General features: G+C 43.1%; 1 protein-coding gene across 3 annotated transcripts in view; it reads left to right on the forward strand.

The window, feature by feature from the left end:
- TULP4 (TUB like protein 4) overlaps window positions 1-25,510 on the forward strand; it is a 243,759-nt gene that overhangs the window by 143,071 nt on the left and 75,178 nt on the right. For all 3 annotated transcript variants that reach the window (XM_045500167.1, XM_045500168.1, XM_045500169.1), the window contains one exon: window positions 17,294-17,422. In XM_045500167.1, the coding sequence (XP_045356123.1) occupies window positions 17,294-17,422 (129 nt within the window). The remainder of the gene's footprint in view (window positions 1-17,293; window positions 17,423-25,510) is intronic.

Here is a 25,510-nt window from a genome sequence, read left to right on the forward strand (position 1 = left end):
TCCCAGCCCTGGAAGGTACTGCCACCTAGCTGGCACGGTAACTGAGTCTTCAAAAGGCCATTTTACTATTTTATCAAACTAGCTGCTTCAGGATAATGGGGCACATGGTATGACCAGTGAACTCCATAATTATGGGCCCACTGCCATACTTTTTTTTTTTTTTTTACCGTGAAGTGAATTTCTTGATCAGAAGTAGTACAATGTAGAATACCATGATGGTGGATAAGGCATTCTGTAATTCCATGGTTGGTAGTTTTTGTGCAAGCATTGTGTGCGGAGAAGGCAAATCCACATCCAGAATGTCTGTTTCAGTAAGACCAAAATGCTTCCCCTTCCGTGATGGCAGCAGTCCAGTGCAATCAACCTGCCACCAGGTAGCTGGCAGATCTCCCTGGGGTAATGGCACAATATTGGGGCTCAGTGTTAGTCTTTGCTGCTGGCAGATAGGGCACTCAGCAGTAGCTGTAGCCTGGTCAGCCTCGGTGAGTGAAGTCTGTTGCTGAGCCCATGCATAACCACCATCCCTTCCACCATGGGCAGCCTCCCACCACTGGGTTCATGAGCCCACTGGGACAGGACGGAGCGGCTGAAGAGGGAAGCTGACTGGTATCCACAGAATGGATCGTCCTATCCACTTGATTATTAAAATCCTCTTCTGCTGACGTCACCCTACGGTGGGCATTTATAGGACACAAATATCTTCACTTTTTGGAAGAGAGGACCATCCACATTCCTCTTCCCCAAATTTCTTGTCACCAGTTTTTCCGAATCTGACCATCCAGCCAAACCGTTGGCCCCAGCCCAAGCATTGATACGTAATTGCACATCGGGCCATTTCTCCTTCCAAGCAAAGTGAACGGCCAGGTGTACTGCTCAGAGTTCGCCACTGGGAGGATCGCCCTTCACCGTGTCCTTTAGGGATGTCCCCGGGAGGGTCCATAGTGCTGCCGCTGTCTGCATTCGGGTGGTGTCTGTACGTCGGGCAGAACCTTCTGTCCCCCAGGCCTGAGCCTTCTCGTCCCTGGCAGCTGATCTTGGAGAACTCCCCAGGAGGCCATTGATCAGCCTGGGAGAGAGAAGATGGTGTGGCAGGAGTGGGGACGTGGGCATTTGTGCCGCTTTCTCCTGTAGCTTCCTTGTGCCTCCGGGGCCTGCTCGGCCCGATCGTATATGCCCCCCTTCCGTCGGATGATGGAGTGCTGCTGTGCGTGTCCAGCTCCGGGTCCTGCTGGGTCAGCCGACACGCAGCTCGTGGCTGGCAGCTCGGGTCTCCTGGTAACTTGGTGGCCCACGGGGTAAGCGTTCAGTCTCTCCTGAGGCCGGATAGCGAGGCAAGAACTGTGTGGCACAAGGGGAGTGGTTATCTGTGGAGGAGGGCAAGGCTTTGCCCCCAGATCCCAAGGGGTTGCTTTGCTACTCACCTACAGGGCGCTGCCAGAGGCTCCAAACAGCATCCCTGTCTGCTCTGACATTCCAGGCACAACGTGCTCGATCATATGGCCCCAGCCGCAGAGCAGATCGCACGGCAGCCTGGACCTGCTGGGGAGCTTTCTCCTGTTCTGGACCCCACTCAAAGCTAGCAGCTTTTTGGGTCACTAGGTAAATAGTCCAGAGTATCACACCCATATGAATATGTTGCTTCCAAAATCTAAAGGTACCCAATTTGACACAAAATTAACCATCACAGGCAATGTGTATGATGCACAGAAACTCAATATATATGTAACTCTTAAACTAATTATTTAACAAGTAACATACCAACTTTGAATTGAAATATTACTCCAGTATTCACTGAGCACTGCCTCCTACATCATCCCCCCACTCACCTCCTACGAGGTATATGCCATGATCGATGCTAGATTTTTTTTCTTGGATGGCTAATATTTAAGAGTTGTGGGATATTGCACTTAGGAACCGTGGGTATGTTATGTTTGCTTAGTACTTTACCAAATAGAATGTAATGTATTTAAAATATTAGATCTAGAAGATTCCTTAGAGATTATCCAGGCCATCTTGATATTTTCAAACAAAATGAAGAAGCAGAGTGCTAAAGCACCGACAGGCACTCAGATTTTCTGTTGTCAGCTGAAAATAGATTCCCTGTTCTGGTTTTTCTCTGCCCACTCAGAGCTGAGAGGTGTGCTTGGGGCTGTGTGGATAGTTGGGTTGTAAGAGGATGAGCTAAGGTTCTGTCTTCAGCTGCTAGCCAAACACATTTGGCTAAGGATCAAAGGTGGCAGCAGTGTGTTTGGAGCACTGCCATTTCCTGACCAAATGCTCGATGTGCTGGGCTAAGAGGGAGGGATTTTAAAGAGCAGGAGGTTGAAAATCCTGCTGTCTTAGCTGCTCTGAGAGTTGAACGTCTTGAGAATTAATATAGTAGATTAAATGTAAATGATGACTAAAGTACACACCTGGTTGACAAGATTATTATTTAAAATTTTAATCAAAGTAGCCAAGTTAACTACTTTAATAATTGAATTTCCCTTTAGCAAATATAGTGGAGGTTGAGCAGAGGTAGATGTTTGAGAGCTTAAGATCAGCTTTTTTGGGGCCCTACCATCCCTGGTGTCAAGGGCACAGTCAATGTCAATTTGTAGCCTTGGAGTTGGGTAGTGATAAACAGGTGCTCCGGTTCTAATCCAGCAAACCCCCCAGGTAGGTGAGTTGCCTCCAGGCACCCATGGCAGGGGCTGTCAGGCCTCTGCTTCACCCTTTCCAGTGTTCCAGGTTCCTATTGGAGACAGCCCCTTTCACTAATAGACCCCTCTCCTTGCTAGGAAGTTCTCTTTCATAGTAAACATCAGGTTGCTTTAATTTGTGCTTGAGTCTCCTAGTTCTGCCCCAAGGTTTTTTTTTCTGGTTTTCTCAGAATATTTTTTATAGCTCATTTTGGATGATCAAAAGTTGTAGACCAGAAGTTTCAGCTTTCTAATATGAAAAATTTGAGCATTCCTCACAAATATGGTAATTTTCCCAGGATGAATAGGTGTTCCCAGACAGCAGGATTGTCAAATGATTCTGCCCTACTTTGTTTTTAGAGAAGGGAAACAACATCGGGCTAGGAGTGGAAGTCCCTGGTTCCTGGCCCCTGCTCTACCTCTTGCAGAGCAAGAGGGCCAGTTAATCTCTGAACCTCAGTTTCCTTTTCTGGTAAAATGGAGATGATAATGCCTGCTCCAGGCACCATTCCATGGGATCCTTTTGTGGATCACATCCTTTTCTGGTCTATCCATTTCCTTCCAAGTATAGGATGTTCATTCCCTTGGTTTAGAATGGAATATTTCGAGTCATAAATATGATTTAGCTGGAGCTTAGATGACACAAGGTATGATGATAAGAACAGAAGATGCTTTCTGGCATGTCTTGAAACTCCATGAATATGATGGGTTGACAATTTAGTGTATGCATTTCTGTATTTATTGTAGAGACTGGGAAGAGTTTTTAAGAAATTTAAGAATAAATAAAATGTATGAATTATCGTGGAAATACACAGATTTGTCGGTTTAAGTTAACACTGCATATGTCTAGTACAGGTCTGTGTGAAGATCTTGATTTGAGTTGAGATCCTTGTTACAAATTAGAATCACATCTAAATGCAAGGAGTGGGGAATATCATTTGCTAACAGACAATGATGACTTTAAGAATTTAATGACTTGCTAAAAAAAAAAGAATTTAATGACTTGCTAATTTTTATGGGATTAGTGCTTTTTATTCAGAATACTAATTTAAAATCAAAGTGAGACAACCCTACACCTGTTAGAATTTATTTTAACACATTCTTCCATTTTCAGTTTTTTTCACTTTATCTGTCTCACCACTTGAAAAGTGTGTTACTTATTGAGAAATTCATTCCAAGGTATGCAGTGGGATTGTTTCACAGTTGTTATTCGGGAAGTAATAAATATGAGTAAAAGGAAATACTAATATGGTGTTTTAATTGACATTGGTACATGTGAAACTGGTTTTAAGCTTTCTGTGTAAGTGTGTGAGTCCTGTTTTACAAGTCACATTTAGTTCTGTATGGTAGCCAGCATTTCTTAAAACTCATGTCTTTTTTTTTTTGATAAAACTCTCACATCCTCCTTTAATATTATTTGAAATTTCAAAGGAAATGACTAAAAATCTATTAAAGCATATGTATTATACTTCAGTAGCAAATTTTTAAAAAAGCAAATCAAAGCAATTATACTTAATATGCTTTTTCAGATCCCACAATCCCTCCCTCCCCCCAGCCTTGCCCCTAAATCTTAAGATTCTGGTATATTCTCCATTCCTTTTTTGAAATGCACTGCCTGGCAAATAATTGTACGATTGAATGAATACTAACTAAAATACAACCTTAAGCCTCAAGAAGAATGCTCTTAGTACTTTGTGTATAATATATATCACAGATATCTGATATCTATATAAAGTATACATATTATGAAAAGAATAACAGTTTTAAGTGGCTTTCCATTACCAGTAGGAGCAAGTTCAAGACCATTAGCCTTTCTATTGGAAGACACTATTGGACCTGACTTAATACTTATGAAATTTATACCAGGGGAGCAGGTATTATATTTCCTTTGTTTATATCAGAGAGGTACAAGGATCAATTAAGAAAATCTGGGATTTGAACACAAGTGCTAAGTATTCCCAAATGTTAATGTTAGTCATTTCAGTAGGTGTAGCATTGTCTCACTGTGCTTTTAGTTAGCATTTCTTAGCGACTAATGATATTGAGCATCTTTTCATATGCTCATTTTCCATTTGTATATTTTCTTTGGTGAAAGGTCTTTTCAACTCTTATACCTTCTAGAAAAGATTGGGTTGCTCTTATTTTTGAATTTTAAGAGTCAAACCCAAACAAGGTCTGTTACATGCACTGCATTAGGTTATATGTTTTTTTTTTAATCTTTTAATCTGTACGTTTCTCATTCCTTTATTGTTTTCCTTGCATTAGGAAAACCCAGAACAAGAGAAATTCTGTACGATAAGTGGATTTTTACTAATGATACCCCCAGGAGATTATTTCATGTTTTTCTGTGCTCCATATTTTTTAAATGTTTATTTTTAAAAATTTTTTGATGTTTATTTTTGAGAGAGAGAGAGAGAGAGAGATCACAAGTGGGGGAGGGTCAGAGAGAGAGGGAGACACAGAATCCAAAGCAGGCTCCAGGCTCTGAGCTGTCAACAGAGCCTGATGCAAGGCTCACTAGCTGTGAGATCATGACCTGAGCTGAAGTTGGACTCGCAACCACTGAGCTACCCAGGCGCCCCAGTGCTTATTTATTTTGAAAGAAAGAGCGTGCGTGCGAGCCCAAGCAGGAAAGAGAGAGAGAGAGGGAGAGAGAGAGAGAATGAGCATCCCAAGCAGGCTCCATGCTTAGCATGGAGCCCAATGCGGGGCTGAATCCCACGACCTCTAGATGATAACCTGAGCCAATATCAAGAGTCAGATGCTTAACTGTGAGAGCCCCCCAGGCACCCCTCTCATGCCATTTTCTAATAAAAGGAACCAGGACTCCATGGAGAAATGTGTAATTCAAGGACTAGAACAGGAAATATACGTGATGGATCTGGGGCATCTTGCAGTGTCAGAAAGTAAGGTGGTGCTCAACAAATAAACACACACAATGATGTGGATATGACAGGGGGATATAGGAACCACCCAAAAGAGCTCCTAGTGGCCAAAGCTGGAAAAATTTGGGCAATAAAACAGATGAAGTAGTATCAGATTATAACCCAAACTATAAAGTAAATATCCATGTGTCTATACTGATAAAATAACTAAATAAATGGAGAAGAATAGGCAAATCTCCCAGGCAGAGGAGTTATAATTTATGTAGACACCCCTTTCTCAGAGGTGGAGCATAATTCACTACTCCTTAAGTGTAGGCTGCCCATGGTCAGTCACTTCCTTCCAAAGAGTACAGTGTGGAAAGGGGGAAGAAAGAGTAACTTGACAGTGAACCAAGTGCTCAACCAGGTGAGCAAAGTTCATGTCAGCATTGATACATCCTATTGAGAGTGTGCACCAATGATGTGATGTGATGGGATGGGAAGGGCAACCCTTAACTTCAGCCTAGCATGGGAAGACATCAGACAAATCTCACCTGAGGGATATTCAACAAAATACTTCATGAGCCCTCCTTAAAACTGTCAAGGTCACCAAAAACAAAGGAAGTCAGAAAAACTGTCATAGTCAAAAGGAGCCTAAAGAGACATGGCAATGAAATGCAATATTCTAGATGGGATCCTGGAATAGATAAAGGACACTAGATTAAAACTAAGAAAAGTTGAATAGAATATGGACTTTAATCAGTAGTGATAGGTCCATATTGGTCAGTTAATTGTGACAAATATACTACTGTAAGAGATTAATAATCAGGGACTGGGTGGGGGAGCATGTGGGACCTCTGTACTATCTTTGTGATTATTCTGTAAATCTAAAACTCTTCTAAAATTTAAAGTTTATTTAGAAATCTAAAAAGTTGTTTACACTTTGGCCATAACTCCAAGAGCTAATATTTATATAGTGCATCAGTGTCTTCAGACGCATTTACAATTCCTTTCTTTGAGTGTCTTCCCTAGTTTCTAGTTTAGACAAGGGAATTTTTTTTATGAGCATTAAACTCACATCTAAAAACCACGTAGGACCTAGTACCACTGTTAAAACAGAACTGGGGTGGTAATAAAGATCAAGCAAAGAGTGATGTCTTTGGCACTGAGTTTTTCATCAGTTTATTACTTCCCCACCACACAGGGGATGTGAGCAGTATGTGAGACTTGCCTTATCCTGGGGATCAGCACCATGTCTCTGCCCAGACAGCCCCCTCCCCCGCAATAGCTGAGGAGCCTGAGGGGCAGGGAAGGGAGTCTGCTTTGCTCTCTAGGACTCATGCAGCAGATGGGGGTCGTTTACATGAGTGGAGAGCACTGAGGAGGAGCAGCCTTACAGGAAAACCAGTCCAGAGAACCATTAGGGATGTGCTAAGTTTGTGTTGTCTTTTAGGCATGCAAGTAGGGATCTCACATAGGATGTGGAGTAAGGTATTGAAGGTAAGAATTTGGAGGTCTTCAGTGTTTGGATCTAAAGATGAGACTAGATCAGTAGGAAGTCAGGGTAGAGAGAAGGGTCGCAGCTGAGCCCTGGCACTCGCCGGCAGAGGTCAGAGGAGCAAGAGCTAGCAGAGGGAAGACTGGAAAGACTAGTGGAAACTACATGTAGTGGATACTATGAGTACTTTCTCAGTACTGGCAGTACTTTCTGGTGAGTACTGGTGAGTACTTTCTCAGCTGTGGCTGCCACAGCTCACAGCTGACACTTGTCCCCCTCCCCCCCCACCCCCCCGCCCCCATTACCAGCCAACAGCCAAGGACTGACTCCCAGGGGAGCACAGAGTCTGCCTCTTGCCTCAAAGTGGGACCACCTGTGGTGCAGTTCACACCCTAGAGCTCTCCTGGGACCAGGCGCAGTTGGCCGGTCCCCAGCCAACACCCCTTTCTGCAAGCGCTCAGGAGAAACCACAGTAAGCCATTAAGTAAGTGCACAAGAATCCCTTTCTCAGGCTCTAACTACAGACACCAAATAAGGAGGGTTTTAGAGGAGTGAGGGAAGCACCCTAATAAGTGTTAGCTGGCTGTTGTTCCTCCTTTTCCCACCACAACACCTCCCCTTTCCAGACAGCATGGGGCTCCCTCAGTGTGTATGCTCTCCCCACAGCGAGACTGCTCTTCCAGTCCCCTGCCTGCTGTAAAGGATGCTGAGTCTGGGCTGTGTCCGAAAGGAGGAGGCCGCCTCCTCTGCAGAGGCTCAGGAAGTGATGAGGGCACAGGGGCTGGAGGAAGAGGCCAGTAGAAGGGTCTGCCTACCAGATGTAGGCTGTGACATTGTCGCAGAGGAGGGGACACTGAAGCGTGCATTGGTGGAAGTCCTGCAACTTCAAGGCTTAACATGGGAGAGGCCCGCTCTTTGTATGGGGTTCAGCGGTCCAGTTTTACAGCCTCTTTTCAGATCCATCGTAAGCTGTGGCTGCCTCTCTGTAGCCTCAGGGTTGCCTCGCACTGGGGGAGCTCTCCAGGCGGGCAGGCCCTGCAGATTTCACTTTTCATGCCACAGCAAGTGGCCAAAACGATAAGAAGAGGAAGGCAACAGAATTATGTGAATTTTACCTTGAGTTGGTCAGATCTTTTGGCCAGCCAGGATCAACCGCCTTCCCCATCTGCCCCGTTCTTCTGGGACTGCAGGATGTGCTTGTCCAGGGCACTCTCTCTGCCCTCACAGGCCTTGCATTGGTGGTGTTGCAGATGCCTAGTAATGGCTCCTGGATCCATAAGATTTTCATTTCTTCTTGGAGGAAATCATGGAGACAGGTATAGTTGGTGGAGGCAGGCCATGGGTCCAAGTCCTCATTTGCCCTAAGCACAGTGGAGGAGAGCAGAGAGATTGAAAAGAACTTGGTATATCTTATTGGAGCATAAAACTGAGAAGTTCCAAGCTGGAGAGAGCTATAAAAGTCTGTGGAGATAAATAAAAATCAGAAACAAGATAATTTTACACCTGTTAGATTGGAAAAAATGTAGGAGTTTGACGCTATCGAGTATAGTTAGGATATAAGGCAAAGGTAAAGTGCTGACAGGATGTAAACTGTTCTGCTGTTGTTGGAAACTAACCTGGTGAGGTCTGTAAAGGCAGAGCCCGCACATGCCTGTAATCCAGTTACCCCGAGCTGCCCTTGTGCACAGGAGGCTTGCAGCAGAATGCCTGTAAGCAGCATTCTAAGTAAAGGCAGGAAGGAAACAGGAAGGCACCCTGTTTATCAGCAAGGGAACCAGTAAATAAATTGTGGTGTATGAATACAGGGGCTACCATGCAGCAGGTAAAATGAATGAGTTAGAGCTGTCCACAGGGGTGAACTTCACTATGTGACACAGAGTTGAAGAACACGGTTTTTTAAAGCTTAAAAACATGCAGAAATGTTTGTTTATAAGCTGGAATATGGGTACATGGAAGGTTATTATCCCAGTTACCCTTCTTTGGTGTATGTTAACATTTTTCTGTAATATTTAAAATGTAAAAAGGAACAAAATAATAAAGTGAGGATACATACATATAATATATAGGTATAAAAATGCATGTTAATTGAAAACATGAACTACCCAAGAAAGGGTTTTTTTTCTTAGAAGGGGGAGGGCTGAGATGTGGGAGGAATACACAGGGGCTCTCAAGTAGTCCTACTGGTATCTTCCTAAGCTGAATGGGGAGAATACTTTGAGGGGAATTTTTTAAAAACTTGTACATAGGTCATAAATATTGCCCAGACCTTTTTTATTTTTTAAGTTAAAAAAAAAGTCTAGGGAGATTTGTACCTTCTTTTAGCTTTCCTTTTTTCTTTTTTCTTTTCTTTTGCCCCCCAGCTCTACCTTTTTAATCTGTAAAATGAGGAGTTTATAGTAATGGTAATATCTCCTTCTGAGATACTTAAAAGAAAAAGTAAGATAATGTATGTGAAAAGGATGCAAACTATTGATTATTATTATTATTGCTAAAAGAAGTTGTTAAAATTTCCTATCAAGGGAATATGAGAAGCTGGAATATGTTCATTATGGGAAAATCAGAAGACGTAGAAAAATTCTAACAAAAATTGTAATCCATCAACACTAATGCTTTAGTTTATTTTTTAGTATGATTCTTTTTTGTATCAGAACTAGAACTTGTTGATAAAAAGTTATTTCTCATAACATTTCTGCATCACAGAGGAATGATGGCAAGAATGCATGCTTATTTTTTTAATTAATTAATTTATTTATTTTGAGTGACAGAGAGCACGTGTGTGCATGGGGTAGGGGCAGAGATGGAGAGGGAGAGAGAGAATCCCAGGCAGGCTCCACGCTGTCAGCCCAGAGCCCAATGTGGGGCTCAATCTCATGAACCATGAAATCATGGCTTGAGCTGAAATCAAGAGTGGTGTGTTTAACCAACTGAACCACCCAAGTGCCCCAAGAATGCATGCTTATTAAGAAAGAAAAAGTGAGGTGTCTTGTCCAAGCATTGCATCAGGTGCTCCTTGAGGGCAGGGCGTCTCTTCTGTCTGGGTGTGGCCCTGTTATCAGTACCCAGGTGGTGTTGAGTGATCAGTGTTCACGGGCCAGTCTGGTTGACCTTGATAATGGAGACAAGTGCCTGGAATAGGCAAGGAGACTGGGGCTCTGGCCTGAATGCTGACCCACCTTGCACCTGCTGTGTGACCACAGGCAACCCACTTCGCTGCATTAACCTCCCTTTCCTCGTCTATGAGACTGAATGGTTGTGTTAGCTCTAAATTGGCTAAAGCCAATAACTACTGTCTACACCAAGAATACTTATGTGAGAGTAAGTGGGAAATGATGCTGGAAAAAACATGCTAATTCACCATGGTAAGGGCTTTGAAACCTCAGTCAGTAGTGTTTCCAGTAAAATTTCTACTCAGAAAGTGGCAACTGAGATGGGATGGAACAGGATGGAAGTTAGAGTCATTGAGAGTATTATTTCCACTGGGTTTTGAGGTGTGTATCGATCAGTGTCTGGAAGTGGTCAGGTGATGAAGGTGCGAAGTGTCGGGTTTCCTACAAACTGTATTTTTAGCGTGGCTGTTCAGAGCATTTTATATATCGCTTTTGTGGAAAACTTGCTGCTACTTAGCAGATGAGAAGGCTGGGCATGGTTATTTTGCATTTACATCAGGAGACTTGGTAGAGTCCTTTTTTCAAACATTAGCCCTGCTTGATTATATAAACTCTATCCAATTAGAAGATGTATTATTTTCCAACAAGAAGATTTGGGAAACATCAAGAAGAAATGTGTAGTTCTGAGTTTCCTGCAAAGTGTCCTGGAGAAGCTGGGACTAAGAAGGTCATCCTCCAACACATTCTGGTTCAGAGCCATTTAGAGGCACTGTGGTCCCTGAATTCCAGGGTTCTGACCTCAGACCTGTGTTCTCTGAATTCCTTTATTGTCTCTAGTCCATTTCCGTCTTGGAATTCTTAATCAACAACTTGAGCTGAATGAATGAATGATGACTGGATTTGTGAACATTTAAGTGAGATAAATACGATTATGTGGGAAAAAAGCTGAAGTTTTTTCCAAATATGGTCAGTGGACTTAACAAGAGAAACTTCTCAAACTCAATAAGGAAAAAAGACAACCCAATTAAAAAGGGCAAAGGATTCGAATAGAAATTTACATAAATGTCCAATAAGCACTCAAAAAGATGTTCAACATCTTTAGCCATTAGAAAAATGCAAATCACAATCACTTCACATTCATTAGAATGGCATACTAAAAAAGATGTAATAGCACGTATTGGAAAGAATGTGGAGAAACTGGAAACTTCTCCACCCGGTGGTGCTGGGAATGTAAGTTGGTGTGGCCATTTTGGAAAATAGTTCCTCAAGAAGGTAAACATAGAATTATCATTTGACCCAGCAACTCCACTCCCAGACATATACCCAAGAAAAGGAAAACATGCTCATACAAAGATTTGTACAGAAGTGTTCATAGAAATAGTATTCATAATAGCCAAACAGTGGAAACAACCCAGATGTTTATCAGCTGGATGGATGGACACAGTGTGATGTATCCACACAGTGGAATATTATTTGGACGTGTAGAGGAAATAAGTATTGATATACACTTACAACATGGAAAAATCTTGAAAACATTATGCTGAGTGAAAGAAGTCAGACACAGAAGGCCACGTATTATATGATTCCATTTATATGAAATGTCCAGAGTAGGCAAATCAGTAAAGGCAAAAGGAAATTAGTGATTGCCTAGGACTGGAGGGGAGTTTTGGGGGTTGATGAAGATGTTCTAAAATTTATTGTGATGGTTGCACAGCTCTGTAGCTACACTAAAACCACTGAATTGTACATTTTAAATGGGTGAATTGTATGGTATGTGAATTTTGTCACAATAAAACTGTTACCTGAAAAAAAAATCTCATTTGAAACTGATCTTAACATCTTATTGTTGAGAGAGAATATTCTAAAACTTCTACAGAAATACAGCTAATCATCATTCAGGAATAGTTCAGTTTAGAAAGATTTGTGGAATGCCCACTATGTGCGTGGCACAGGCCTGATGAGGAGCTCAGCCGGTGAGGAACCTAGATGTTTGAGGGAGCAAGTGTAGGCAGGCATGAACAGTGTAGAAGGTCCTGCATTAGTGGCAAGAGGGAGTGGTTGGAATGTCAGGGAAGGAATTACCACTGGTGTCAAGGGGCTGAAGCGTATTTTAGGCCAAAGGTGCCAGGAAGTGTGTGATGCTGTTGATTTTTTAGGTACAGAATTGGGTGGGGAGTGCAAGTGGCAGGAGGTGGGCCTGGAAAGAGGGACTGACTTTCCGACTGTTTATTTTCTATCAAAGAGGAAACTACATGTCGGTACTATGCTGAACCAGTCTCTGTATTTTGGAAGTTTTAACTCATCCTTGAATAACGTGGAGCTCTCACTGATTGAGTGTTGGCTGTGTGCCTGGCACCGTGCTAAGGTCCTTTCTCCACTACTCCTCATACACTTCAGAAGGATGTGCTGCTGTTACCCCAAGCGCACAAGAGGACCCCCCTTCCCCGCCGCTGTCCAGTGGGTCAGCAAGTTGCCGTGGTGAGTGGCAGGGCCAGGACTCCGGTCCTGAGCCTGCACTCCTGCCACAGCACTTCAAGGACCTCTGTGCTGGTGGGCGTCAGTCTGGAAAGCCGCTGTGCTTCTATTTCAAGATGCTTTTGGCTCTTTCTTAGAGTGACGAAATGTAACTGAAATTCATAGCATTTCTTAAACTCATTTTGTTGTACTAAATGTGTCTAAACTTAAACTGGCACAATTAAACTTATTGCTCTTTCACTTACTGACAGAATTTTTTTAAAACCTGTATGGTAATAATCATAGGGGTTTATTGAGCTATTTGTATTTAGCATTCATTCCAATTACATTCTTTTTAGGTTGAGAGAAATATTACTGAACTTTGGTGATACGGGTCGTTCGCTGAGGTGGTTTCCTACATATTTCTATAAAATATAATTTTATTTGTATCTCCCAACACCATTTATTTATTTATTTATTTATTTATTTATTTATTTATTTATTTTAATTAAAAAAAATTTTTTTTAACATTTTATTTATTTTTGAGACAGAGAGAGAGCATGAACAGGGGAGGGTCAGAGAAAAGAGGGAGACACAGAATCCAAAACAGGCTCCAGGCTCTGAGCTGTCAGCACAGAGCCCGACGCAGGGCTCGAACTCACGGACCACGAGATCATGACCTGAGCCGAAGTCGGACGCTCAACCGACTGAGCCACCCAGGCGCCCCCTCCCAACACCATTTAAAGGGTTTCTGTCTGAAAAGATGAACATCCTTGAGATGGGTTAACTGACATTTGTTTGTTCTCCCTAAAAATAGGGTGTAGGAAATGAAGTGACTTATTTAGAGCACTAGATTATATCCCAAATAGACTTTCAGCAGACCCGCCCTATATTTTAAATGTACATGTGTCTACTTTTAATAGTCCTCAATAAATGTCTATTAGCAATAACTATAAAATGATAAAGTGTTCATCTAACATTGGAGAGAGTGACAGGCTGGCATTTTTTTGAGTAATTAAAGACCTGCATCAATACTTAGCTTATCTTCGGACTTTTTAGTAGAACACAGCACCCTGATAGCCCAAGTTCTTTTGTGCGCAGACTAAACAGGAGCCCTGTTTCCTTTGAACAGGAAGGGGAGCTCTGCCTTAGAGTGCCTGGTAGGAGGCGGAGCACCCTGCCACATGATGTGGGCATATGGGCGATGGGCTCCCCATTGGTAGTTTCTCGGCGCTCTGGGATGTCCTGACATTGCCAGCTGGATTGGAGGGATTTGGAGAACAGGAAATAAGCTGCTGGGAGATAAGGCGGGCAGCTATGAATTGTAGATGAGAGAGGAAATGAGAATTCTAATCCACGGAAACAACATTAACAGTTTGACTTTATTTTTAAATGAAGAATCATTGGAAAGATTTCTTTCTCTAAATTAGGGCAGCTACCTGCCTATTCCGTTACACTGGTTAGAACTCACAGCAAAGGTGTGGGAATGGGACTACATTTCTGTTTACTGCTGCATCTGCGCTGATCAAGAATTACAAAAACATGAAGCCTGTGAGCCTTTTGTTTATTCAACAACTACTGCGTTGTCAGAAGACCAAGAAATCTTTAGAGTGAAAAATAACTTTTTTGCCTTTGCTCTTTTGTGTCTGTTTCATGCTATGAGTCTGTGGGCTCTTTTCGTGAAGAAGAGGGTTTTTATTATTGAGGTTAACTTAATATGCAACCATGCCTGGCAATGGATGTTAAAGGAAGAAAGGCAGAAGTACAGAAAATATTATTAAGCTTTATTTTCTAAAATACGACACCTTGTCAAATGTTATTTACAGGGAAGATCATAGCAGATGAATGGTCTCTGTGTTAACTTAAGGAAATCATTTAAAAGCTGGTCAGTTGTGAATATCATGTATTTAGTTGTCATATTCCATCCCGTGGTGGCCATTCTGAAGTACATCAGTGATTGTGGACTTGAACGATGAATGTGTGTCTTATAAAGGGACGAAAATGTAGCTGCATGCACGTTAGTGGATTGCAGTGCTTGGGCCAAATCACTGGATCTGAAAGAGGTTTATGAAGTTGGCCTTTATTGACTAGAAGTTCTAAATTTTATGACACATTAAAAGACTTCGGTTGTTGATGGTACTGTTTTTTTTTAATTAGATCAGTATTTTTTTTAATCTCTGATACTTATTTTTTATTTTTTATTTTTTTATTCTCAAGTTAGTTAACATACAATATAGTCTTGGCTTCAGGAGTAGAACCCAGTGATCCATCTCTTATATATGAGCGCCCAGTGCTCATCCTAAAGAGTGTCCTCCTTAATGCCCGTGACCCATTTAACACCCCCTCCACTCCCATGAACCCTCTGTTTGTTCTCTGTATTGAAGACTTCACTCATACGTGGAATTTGAGAAACTTAACAGATGAACATAGGGGAAGGGAAGGAAACATAAGGTAAAAACAGAGAGGGAGGCAAACCGTAAGAGACTCTTACATAGGGAGTTTTTAAAACTGGACTTAAAAAAATGAATCTGGGTTTGTTTCCCCCCTCCACCTGTGTTGAGTTCCCCTCCTGTGTATGTTCACGACTCTCTAAGTGCACATAGAGCAGCGCTGTGCTCTGTTTGGTGAACTGAACTCCACGAGCACAAAGATGTCTTAATCTCCATCCTCAGCACCTGCAGTTCACAGTAAGCAGGCAGGCAGAGTTGGCTGTTGTTAAAATGCCTTTGGGCATTGAAAAGAACCTTCTGGACATAGTTTTCAATAACCTTTTTATAGTTCAAAGATAGGGATCATAACTTCTAATTACATAGTACTCTTTGGCACAATATACTCAGAATTACTGTAGTGTGTCAGTATTCAAAGGTGAGCCTGCCCCTGTCCCCCTTCCGCGGGTGCACAGCTCAGTGGGGAGGCGTGCACGTGGACTGGTCGTTATGGTGGATGGTGCACATGCTGCACTTGCAGAGTGTGAGCAGAGTGGGGCAGCCGGTCCAGCAGAGAGAAAGCAGGACGGCGTGCTGTGGGCGTGGGTGGTGTCAGCATCCGTGAAAGCAGACGCTGGCGTGGGAACCATCAACGAGGTAAGATCTGCCGGGTGATTGCCAGGCTTCCAAGGAGTGCAGCCTCACAGCTGTCTTTAATTTTTTGCAGTTTTCAAAGAGAGCTACAGTGTCTTTACATTTTAGGTGGGCAGTAATTTCTTCTTGGATTTTATTATGCGTCTCACAACAAGTGCTGATGCCACCAACTGTGGCAGACCAGGGCTGGGGGGCCCTCCAACTCTCTGCTACCTGAAAACCAAATTAAAGACCTAAAATCAGGTGTGCTCTTGGCACAGGTTTGAGAAGGGACAGGACTTTTGTGTTAGCCTGTGGTTTGGACACAGGTGGGTGTGAGAAGGGGTCTGGACATTGCAGAGGTCCTTGACAGTCTGTCCTTGGCCTTGCTTGCTATTTTTTTTATTTTATTGCTGTTTTCTAAATGTTTATTTATTTATTTTGAGAGAGAGCACGAGTGGGGAAGGGGCAGAGAGAGAATCCCAAGCAGGCTGTGTGCTGACAGCGCAGCTCGATCCCACAAACCATGAGATCATGACCTGAGCTGAAATCAAGAGCCAGACACTTAACTGACTGAGCCACCCAGGCGCACCCCCCCCCCCCCCACACACACACCTTGCTTGCTATTTTAGAATTTGGAGGATTCGTTTACTGGGTGTGAAGTCCTGGGGGGAGACAGGGGATTCAGATCTTTCTTATGAACAGCAGCTGCGCGTTGGGTGGTTAATGACAGTGCTCATTTGACTGTCACAGATCCATGTATGTCTGTGCATCCGTGGATATGCTGACCCCCAGATGGATTTTTAGCTTCCTGAGCATGGGGTCCGGTCTTCTCCATCTTGGCATTGATCATATAGTGTCACACAGCCTGAACCTAATAAGTACCAACCACATGTCTGACCGATCGAATGAATTCCTCACGGTCACCAGCATGGACCAGTCAGGCGACACTCAGAGTTTACCACAGTGAAGGCAGGGTATTGGTTTTGTGGCTCATGGGCACCCAGGACCGCTTCATAGGCCTGTGTCCTTACAGGTTTTATTGGGCTCTTTGGGTCCTGTCCTCAGTCTCCTTGGGCATTTACCTAATCCCACAGACCACCTCCCAGAGGGTCCACCTTTTGGGTGAGGGAGTGATAGTCCAGAAAGATGGGTGATTTGTCCAGGTTCAGAATTTTTAAATTAAAAAATTAATTTGTCATACTCACAAATGTTGAGGCTTGTAATTTCATATTTCCTCTCTGATAAAGTACTAAGTAGCTTAGACGTTTCAATGATTTTTTCTAAATTATTTAGCTACTGAACTATTCTTGTACTTCTGAGAGGCAGGACTGAGTCCAGATGGGCTCTGGATCCTCTGCTTTTCTAGCAATGGGCATTTTTGTGTCACGGTTTATGGTTTGCTCAGGGCTATTTTTCAGGAAGACTCATCATGGGAGTCCCATTCCCTGAGTCTCTGCCACCTGTGGGCCATGCCCTGTCCCCTCTCCTAATCCCCACACCTGCCCTCAGCCATTCATTCCCCTTGACCGTGCCTCCTCTTTAGTTCTGAAATCTCATCTCTTTGGAGACATACTCCTGGCCCTCTGCTTTAATCCCTGTGGTAACTATCTTCTTGGCTGTTTTCTAGGTTGTGCTGGTGAGGTGGAATGAGCCGTACCAGAAGCTGGCCACGTGTGACGCAGATGGAGGGATATTTGTGTGGATTCAGTACGAAGGGAGGTGGTCCGTGGAACTGGTCAACGACCGAGGGGCTCAGGTGAGTGGGCAGAGCCGCTCCCAGTGAGACATTGCTGGAAACAGAACACAGAGATGGAAACTCTTTCCAGAAACCGGTAGAGTAAAAATAAATGAAATAGAATCCTGCTTTTCGTTCCCCCCGAGTATATCACTTGATGAAAAGAGAAAGATCTTACTTCTTTATTCAACTCTTCTGCTGTTGTGAAAACTCTCCAAGTTTTAAGCTTTAATTAAATCTGTGAAATCATTTTTTTACCATTCGTTGTTGTGATTACATGTTAAATTTGGATCCTCTGAAGTGCTTACGGCATATCACTGTTGTGCTCCCTTTGAAAGGTACTTGCTGTGTGTTGTAATCTTCATAGTTCTCTCCAAGGGAGCTCTTGTGAGCCATTCTCACAACCTGCTTGTCAAGCTGAGTTTTTAACACTCTCTCCTGTCAGGTTTCAATTAGCGTGGCCACCTGTTGTCACCCCTCAGCTCTTCCTTTCTCATACAAATTTGTCTCTGCTCTGAGGAAAACAGGTGCTCCAGGGACTCCCTGCTGAGCTGTGCTATTTTTAAACCTGCTCCATAGATTCTTCTGGCTTATGGTACAGATCTGGCTCTCCCACCTCCCCCCTGTGATGATGGGCCACATGGAGCTCCTCTTCTCGGTTGCTTAAGGACACAAGTCCCATCCCTGGGATTTGGTCGGAAATTGTGGCTTTGGAACCAAGTCCTCAGGGGACCTTTCTCCATGAGGGCTTTCTCAGACTGTTTTACCACTCCAGGGATGGTTTCCCTGTGACTGCCTTTCTATACATTGCTCAGGAAGTGGATTCTCACCCTCTTTTCCCCTATCTATCGCTTAAATAAGCTGCGAGACCCCCAAGTTTGAAAGATACACCAGTGAAGTGAAATGACAGAAAATTGCAAGGAACAAAGATACTATTAGAGGTTACTGTTACAGCTAAGGGTCTTTGTAAGTTGTCATCACAGAAGACAAATCTACCACTAGGTAAACTAGAACATTCTTTTTTGTGTGAGTTTATTTATTTGGTAGAGTAAATGTAATAATTTTGACTGACTCTGAAAATGCCTTATGAATTCCCTGTACACCTCCATGGAGTGAAGAAAGGAAGAGGTATATCCTGCCCTCTGGTGACTGACCAGCCATTCTGAAATAGAGCCACAGCTGGGGAAATCTCCATGACCATGAGAAGTTCATGTTACCTAGAGGGGAGACATTGTGGTCAAGAGCATGAGCTCTGGAGTCAGACCACACGAGTCTCACTCCATTATTTCTTAGTAGGAGATCCTTCATTCTCTGTGCCTCAGTCTTCTCATCTGTAACATAGGGACTTACATGGTACCTGCTTAGAGAATCACTAGGGGGATTAAATAAGATTAACCGTAGAAAGCACTTATAACACTGTTGATGATCGTTTTCCCCACATACTGTTCTGGTGCCTGTCGTATTATGAGGTACTACTACTTTGTAACCCCTGACCACAGAACATACCTGCCCGTAAATAGTAGCCATAATGTCATCACCAAAGACTAGCTTCGGGCCTTGAGGCAGCAAGTCTTGATGGCTTTCTGTAAGGTGGAGACTTCTCTGAATTCACCCATAAGGGTCTCTGGAATGCTATAATTCTCCCATCCACCAAAGCGTGAACTCTTTTCCTTAGGCCCAGTGATTGAATTGGATGTGTCTTCAGACTTTGGATGACTACAGTTCTCTAAAGCATTACTCTGAGAAAGACCTGAAGAGGAGCTAGGACAAAGTCCAACTAAGTGCTTGTCTTTTCCATGTGTTCTCTGTCAGTCTTCCCAGGAACCCCATTGAGCAGATGCTGTTCTCAGTTAATAGAAGAAAAAACTCCGGTCAGGGAGGTTGAACAAGTTGCCCAGGAAGTACATGGGTGGTAAAGCAGAATTTGAACCCAGGTTTGAATCCAGAACACTCTGTCACACTATCTTCTTCTCAGACAAGAAACTTTTTTCTCTTTTAGCAGAAATGCATGTATTCATAGTATATCCAGAAGAGCTCAGACTCCATTACCATCAGAGAGTCTAGCCCCACCAGCCAAGCCTTGCTGTCACCACACTGTTTTCTCCCGAAAGCAGCCTTTCCCGGGACGAAACCTTCTGTCATCTCCATATAGCAGCTGTGTGGTTTCCACCGTCACCGTATCCCTCAGCTTTTCTCTTTATTGAGAATTTGGCATAAAAAAGCATTTTAGACACAGGAAAGGGAGAATGAATTCAGACCTGGAGGTGAATGAACTTCTATGGACCATAGAACACCGGAACCTCCTGGAATCTCACAAATGCCTGCCCCTGCCATGTTCAAAAGTAGTCACTATATCTATGATATGATCTAGATTTATATATAATTTTGCTGTCTGGAACTCTGATCCCTCAAACCTCGAAACCCGCTAAGCAGTTGTCAGCAGTAAGCACTTACATCTGGGAAAGGTTTCGCTTCTTTGAATTGTGTTGGCATCAGAATTTATCTGAGCAGAGAAACACCGTGCACTGGTGATGATGAATCACTGATTGAGGAAGTAGTGGCGGGCTGCACCTGAAACAGAACCTGGTGGGAGGGAGGACAGTTTCGTGGCTGGGAAGAGGAGGATCCTTGAAATCTGCTCAGAAAAAAAGAATGCTTTTTAGAGGAAATGACAGGTGATCCACGTCGCCCAGCGTGACTTGTACTGTCACAAAGGCATCAGACATTCGGCAAAAGCTAAGTGGTGCTTTAACAGCTTCTTTTTCAGGAAATGATTACGAGTCCTTTATTTCAAAAGTGAGTCTGGAACAGTGTGTGCATTATTGTGTAAGATCAGTCACCAGGCGTGGCCGTGTCCCGCACAGGTACTGGCCACTGTGATGAAAGCTGCCTCGGGCTGAGGTCTGACCAGGCTGGTGCCGAGACATATTAATCCACGTCTGACAACACGTTCTGTGAGGCAAGAGCCCGCAGGCCTGTGCCACTGAAAGGCAACTAGGAGGGCGGCTTCCTGCTTATTTTCTTTACAGCACTGGGTATCAGTTCCCTTGTTTTTGTCTTTCCAGTTGTGGTATATTTTTACCACCCTGTGCTGACCTAATTCAGTAAACCCAATTCATTCATGGAAACATCTTTTGTTATCATTTTCTGTGACTGCAAGACTGGTGGTGTCTTGGCGAAGCTTCTTTTCACTGGCTAAACTCTTCCCCCTCTACTAGGATGTTTTTCTTTTTAGTACGGATCTCTTCCAGGATAAATGAGTCAGAATGCTTGTAAATAAGTAGCACTACACTTGAAAATATAAAAAACCTTAAATTTTATTGCAGAATTCATGGGTTGTCTCTAGAAAATGTTTTCAGTTCTTAAGAAAAACTACATAGTGTAGTTAGTTGAAACGTAGGGTCAGTGAAACCAGGGTCCCGAGTTCACCCTAGCAACCCACTCTTCTCAGTAACCTCAGGCCAGCTGTTCAAGAGCTATCTTACAAATCCATGCCGTTGTCTCGGTGGGGACATGCTAACCACTGAACACCAACCTATAACCCCTGCTGGGAAAACAGCAAATGTTCGTGTCCTTTTGGTGTTTGTTCATTTATTTTATTTTTATCTGAAATGTGATATATCCAGTAATGTCATCGATTTTAAAGAAAGTTAAACATTTCCAAGTAAAAGCAACCTGTAACACTTTTATGAATGAAAAGGTAGACATAACTCTAGAGATTACCAGGTAATCAAGTAATTAAAAGATGCCTAGATAATTCACTGGGAGGAAACAATAGTCTTTTTTTCTATTGAGTTGTAATCAGCATATAATGTTATATTAGTTTAAGTACACAATATAATGATTTGATATTTGTACAAACGGTTGACCTTTGAACAACTGCAGTTTGAACTGCACAGGTCCCCTTACACATACATGGGTGTTTTTTTTCCCCCAACAAATACAGAACAGATGGGGGGGGGGGCAAGCTAAGATGCTGGAGTGGTAGCAGGACCCTAGGCTTGTCTCATCCCTCAAACACAGCTAGATAACTATCAGATCATTCTGAACACCCAAGAAATCGACCTGAGGGCTGATAGAACAAAGTGCATAACTAAAGGGAGAGAAGAGGCCACATCCAGGAAGGTAGGAAGTACAGAGACATGGTTTGGGGGAGAAATGGGGAGAAATGGATTGCGGCGGCTGCAGAGGGGAGGGAGCCTTGGTCGTGGAGAGAGGTGAGAAAGAGAGAGAGGGGAAGAGGAGTACACAGGGGATCACACAAGGAAAACACTTCCCCAGAGCCATTGGTTGGGAAAATGACAGGCTGATTTTCGTGAGTTTTTGCAACCAACTCAAAGCCTGGAGTTTCAGAGGTCTGTGACGTGGCTAGGATAGAGCCCTGAGAGCACTGCCCTGCTCCTGGAGAGAAGGCAGGCAGGTAACTCGGGGGCAGATGGCATGGTGTGCGGATTGCCTAAGATTCACAGGGAGAGACTGTTCCCCCTTCTTAGAGCACATCTGTGAGTGGTGGCATTGCCCCTCTGGGGACAGAAGAGCCCGGAGGGTGCCATTTCCCTCTCCCACCTCTCAGCATAGGCTCAGAGACACCTGCTGAGGGTAGCTAACCTGGACACTGGCTGTTTAACCTGCTTTGCTCCAAATCCTATGCCCTTGCACTCTGATGTCAAACTGCCCTTCTGGGTCAAACCTGCATCAGTCCCAGGGCAGCAAGACCCTTCCCCAGAAGAGCAGTGCAGGTCCCTGTCATGCCAGGTCCTTAAAGTTTGGAATTTAAAATTTTTATTTTTGGGAGAGAGACAGAGACAGAGTGCAAGTGGGGGAGGGACAGAGAGAGGGAGACAGGATCCAAAGCAGGCTCAGAGCTGTCAGCACAGAGCGCAATGTGGGGCTCAAACTCACGAACCATGAGATCATGACCTGAGCCAAAGTCAGACGCTCAACTGACTGAGCCACCCAAGTGCCCCTAAAGTTTGGAATTTTAAAAGTCAGCAGATTTGGCTGGAATAGAGAGCCCAAAGTGCACTGTGCTGCCCTAGGCAGGCAAGCAACCTGGACACAGGCAGTGTGAAAACAGTGATCTGGAAAATGCCTAGGACACACGATAGGAAATTATTCACTCTTCTGAGAGGGCTTTCCTGAGAACAGCAAGTATGGACCACCCCCTCTTGGAACAAAGGACCTGGCTGGTGCCATTTCCCTCCCCTGTCCCTCAGCATAAATCAACTTCACTGAAAAGCACAGCACCAACACTGGCCGACTAACCTGCTTAGTCAGCCAGCCCTGTCCCTGTGCTCTGCAAGTGTGCCTAAGGATCAGTGCAGTGGGCCCCTTCCCCAGAAGACCACCAGAAACCCCCACTTGTATCATGTCTTCTGACCATAGAGTTCTACAAGGCTTCAGTTCTAGTAGAAGTAGCATCAGGTCTCATTTAACAAACAGACCAGGCACACCTAGTTCAGACTGGCCACACTATGGCCAAAGTCCAAACACTGCCCATCTACAGAGGAGAGCCTCTGTAGATGACTGACCTGAGGGATAGAGAAGCCAGAATGCAGCAGCAGACTACATGCAACACACACCAGAGACACTTCCTGAAGCATTAGGCCCTGGACATTACGTGACCTCTTCATAAAGCCATTACTCTCAGGAATAGGGAACATAATGAGCTTTTCTAACACAAAAAAGAAGACAGAGACCTAGACAAAATACGAAGACAGAGGAGTTCATCCCAAAAGAAAGAACAAGAAAAGGTCACAGCTAGAGCTGTAAACAAAACAGATCTAAGTAATATGCCTCATGCAGAATTTAAAGTAACAGTCGTAAGGATACTCTACCAGGCTTGAGAAAAGTATGGAAGATACCAGGGAGACGGTATCTTACGGCAGAGATAAGAGCTAAAATACAATCAGGCAGAAACGAAAGATGCAACATCTAAGATTTGAAACTGACCAGATATAATGACCACAAGGATGGAAGAGTCAGAAGAACAAATAAGTGATATAGAAGATAGAATTATGGAAAATAATGAAGCTGAACAAAAGAGGGAAAGAAAAACTGTGGATCACAAGAGTTGACTTAGGGAACTCCATGACTCCATCAAACATAATAACATTTGTGTCATAGGAGTCCCAGAAGAAGAAGAGAGAAAAAGAGGCAGAAGTTTTTTTTGAAGAAATCATAGCTGAAAACCTCTCTAACCTGGGGAAGGAAACAGACATCCAAATCCAGGAGGCACAGAGAATTCCCAACAAGATCAACAAAAGTAGGCTAATGCCAAGATATATTGTAGTTAAGTTTGCAAAATACAGTGATAAAGAAAATGTCCTAAAAGCAGCAAGACAAAAGAAGTCCCTTACTCACAAGGCAAGTGCTATAACATTGGCAGCAGATCTTTCCACAGAAACTTGGCAAACCAGAAGTTCAACCCACTGAATGGGAAAAATCTGCAGCCAAGAATACCCTATCCAGCAAGACTATCATTCAAGATGGAAGGAGAGATGAAGAGTTTCCCAGACAAACGAAAACTAAAGGAGTTTGTGACCACTAAACCATCCCTGGAGGAAATATTAAAGGAGACGCTTTGAGTGGGAGGGAGAAGACCAAAAGTGACAAAAGACAAGAAAGGACCAGAGGAAATCTCCAGAAACAGCAACAAAAAAAGTAATAAAATGGCTCTAAGTACATATCAATAATTATGCTGAATGTAAATGGACTAAATGCTCCAATCAAAAGATAAAGAGTGTCAGAATGAATTTAAAAAAGACCCAACTATATGCTGCCTACAAGAGATTTGAGACCTAAAGACATCTGTGCATTTAAAGTGAGGGGAGGGAGAAATATTTATCATGCAAATGGATGTCAAAAGAAAGCCAGAGTAACAATACTTACATCAAACAAACTAGATTTAAACCAAAGACTGGGGTGCCTGGGTGGTGCAGTTAGTTAAGCGTCCGACTCTTGATCTCGGCTCAGGTCATGATCTCACGTTTCTTGAGTTCAAGCCCTACATCAGGCTTTGTGCTGATGGTATGGAGCCTGCTTGGGATTCTGTCTCTCCTTCTCTCTTCCCCCTCCCTGCTTATGCTTTCTCTCTCCCTCTCCCTTCCTCCTTCCCTCCCTCCCTCCCTCTCTCACTCTCTCTCTCTCTCAAAAGTAAATAAATAAACTTAAAAACCAACAGACTGTAACGAGTTGGAAAAGGGCACTAGATCATAATAAAGGGGACTATCCAACAAGAAGATCTAACAATTGTAAATATTTATGACCTCAACTTGGAAGCACCCAAATATATAAAACACTTAATAACAAACATAAAGGAATTCATTGATAATAATACAATAATAGTAGGGACTTAAACACCCCACTTATAGCAATGGACAGATCATCTAAACAGAAAATCAACAAAGAAACAATGACTTCAAATAACACACTGGACCAAATGGACTTAACGGATACATTAAGAACATTTCATCCTAAAGCAGCAGAATACACATTGTTTTTGAGTGCACATGGGACATTGTCCCGAATAGATCACATACTGTATCACAAATCAGCACTCAACAAGTACAGAAAGATTGAGATCATACCATGCATATTTTCAGACCACAACACTATGAAACTTGAAGTCAACTACAAGAAAAAAATTGGAAAGATTATAAATACATGGAGGTTAAAGAACATCCTACTAAAGAGTGATTGGGTTAAGCAATCGTTCTTTAAATAATGAAAACACCACAATCCAAAACTTTTAGGATGCAGCAAAGGCAATCCTAAGAGGGAAGTATATTGCAATATGGTCCTACCTCAAGAAGCAAGAAAACTCTCAATACACATTCTAATCTTATACCTAACGGAGCTAGAAAAAGAACAACAAATGAAGCCTGAAGCCAGCAGAAGGTAAATAATAAAGATTAGAGCAGAAATAAATGATACAGAAACTTAAAAAAAAAATGGAGGAACAAATCAATGAAACCAAGACCTGGTTCTTTGAAAAAATTAATGTAACTGATAAACCCCTAAGCCAGTCTTATGAAAAAGAAAAGAGAAAGGACCCAAATAAATGAAATCACAAATGAGAAAAGAGAAATAACAACCAACCACACAGAA

The sequence above is a fragment of the Leopardus geoffroyi genome, chromosome B2, assembly GCF_018350155.1.
Source record: "Leopardus geoffroyi isolate Oge1 chromosome B2, O.geoffroyi_Oge1_pat1.0, whole genome shotgun sequence".
Taxonomy (NCBI): domain Eukaryota; kingdom Metazoa; phylum Chordata; class Mammalia; order Carnivora; family Felidae; genus Leopardus; species Leopardus geoffroyi.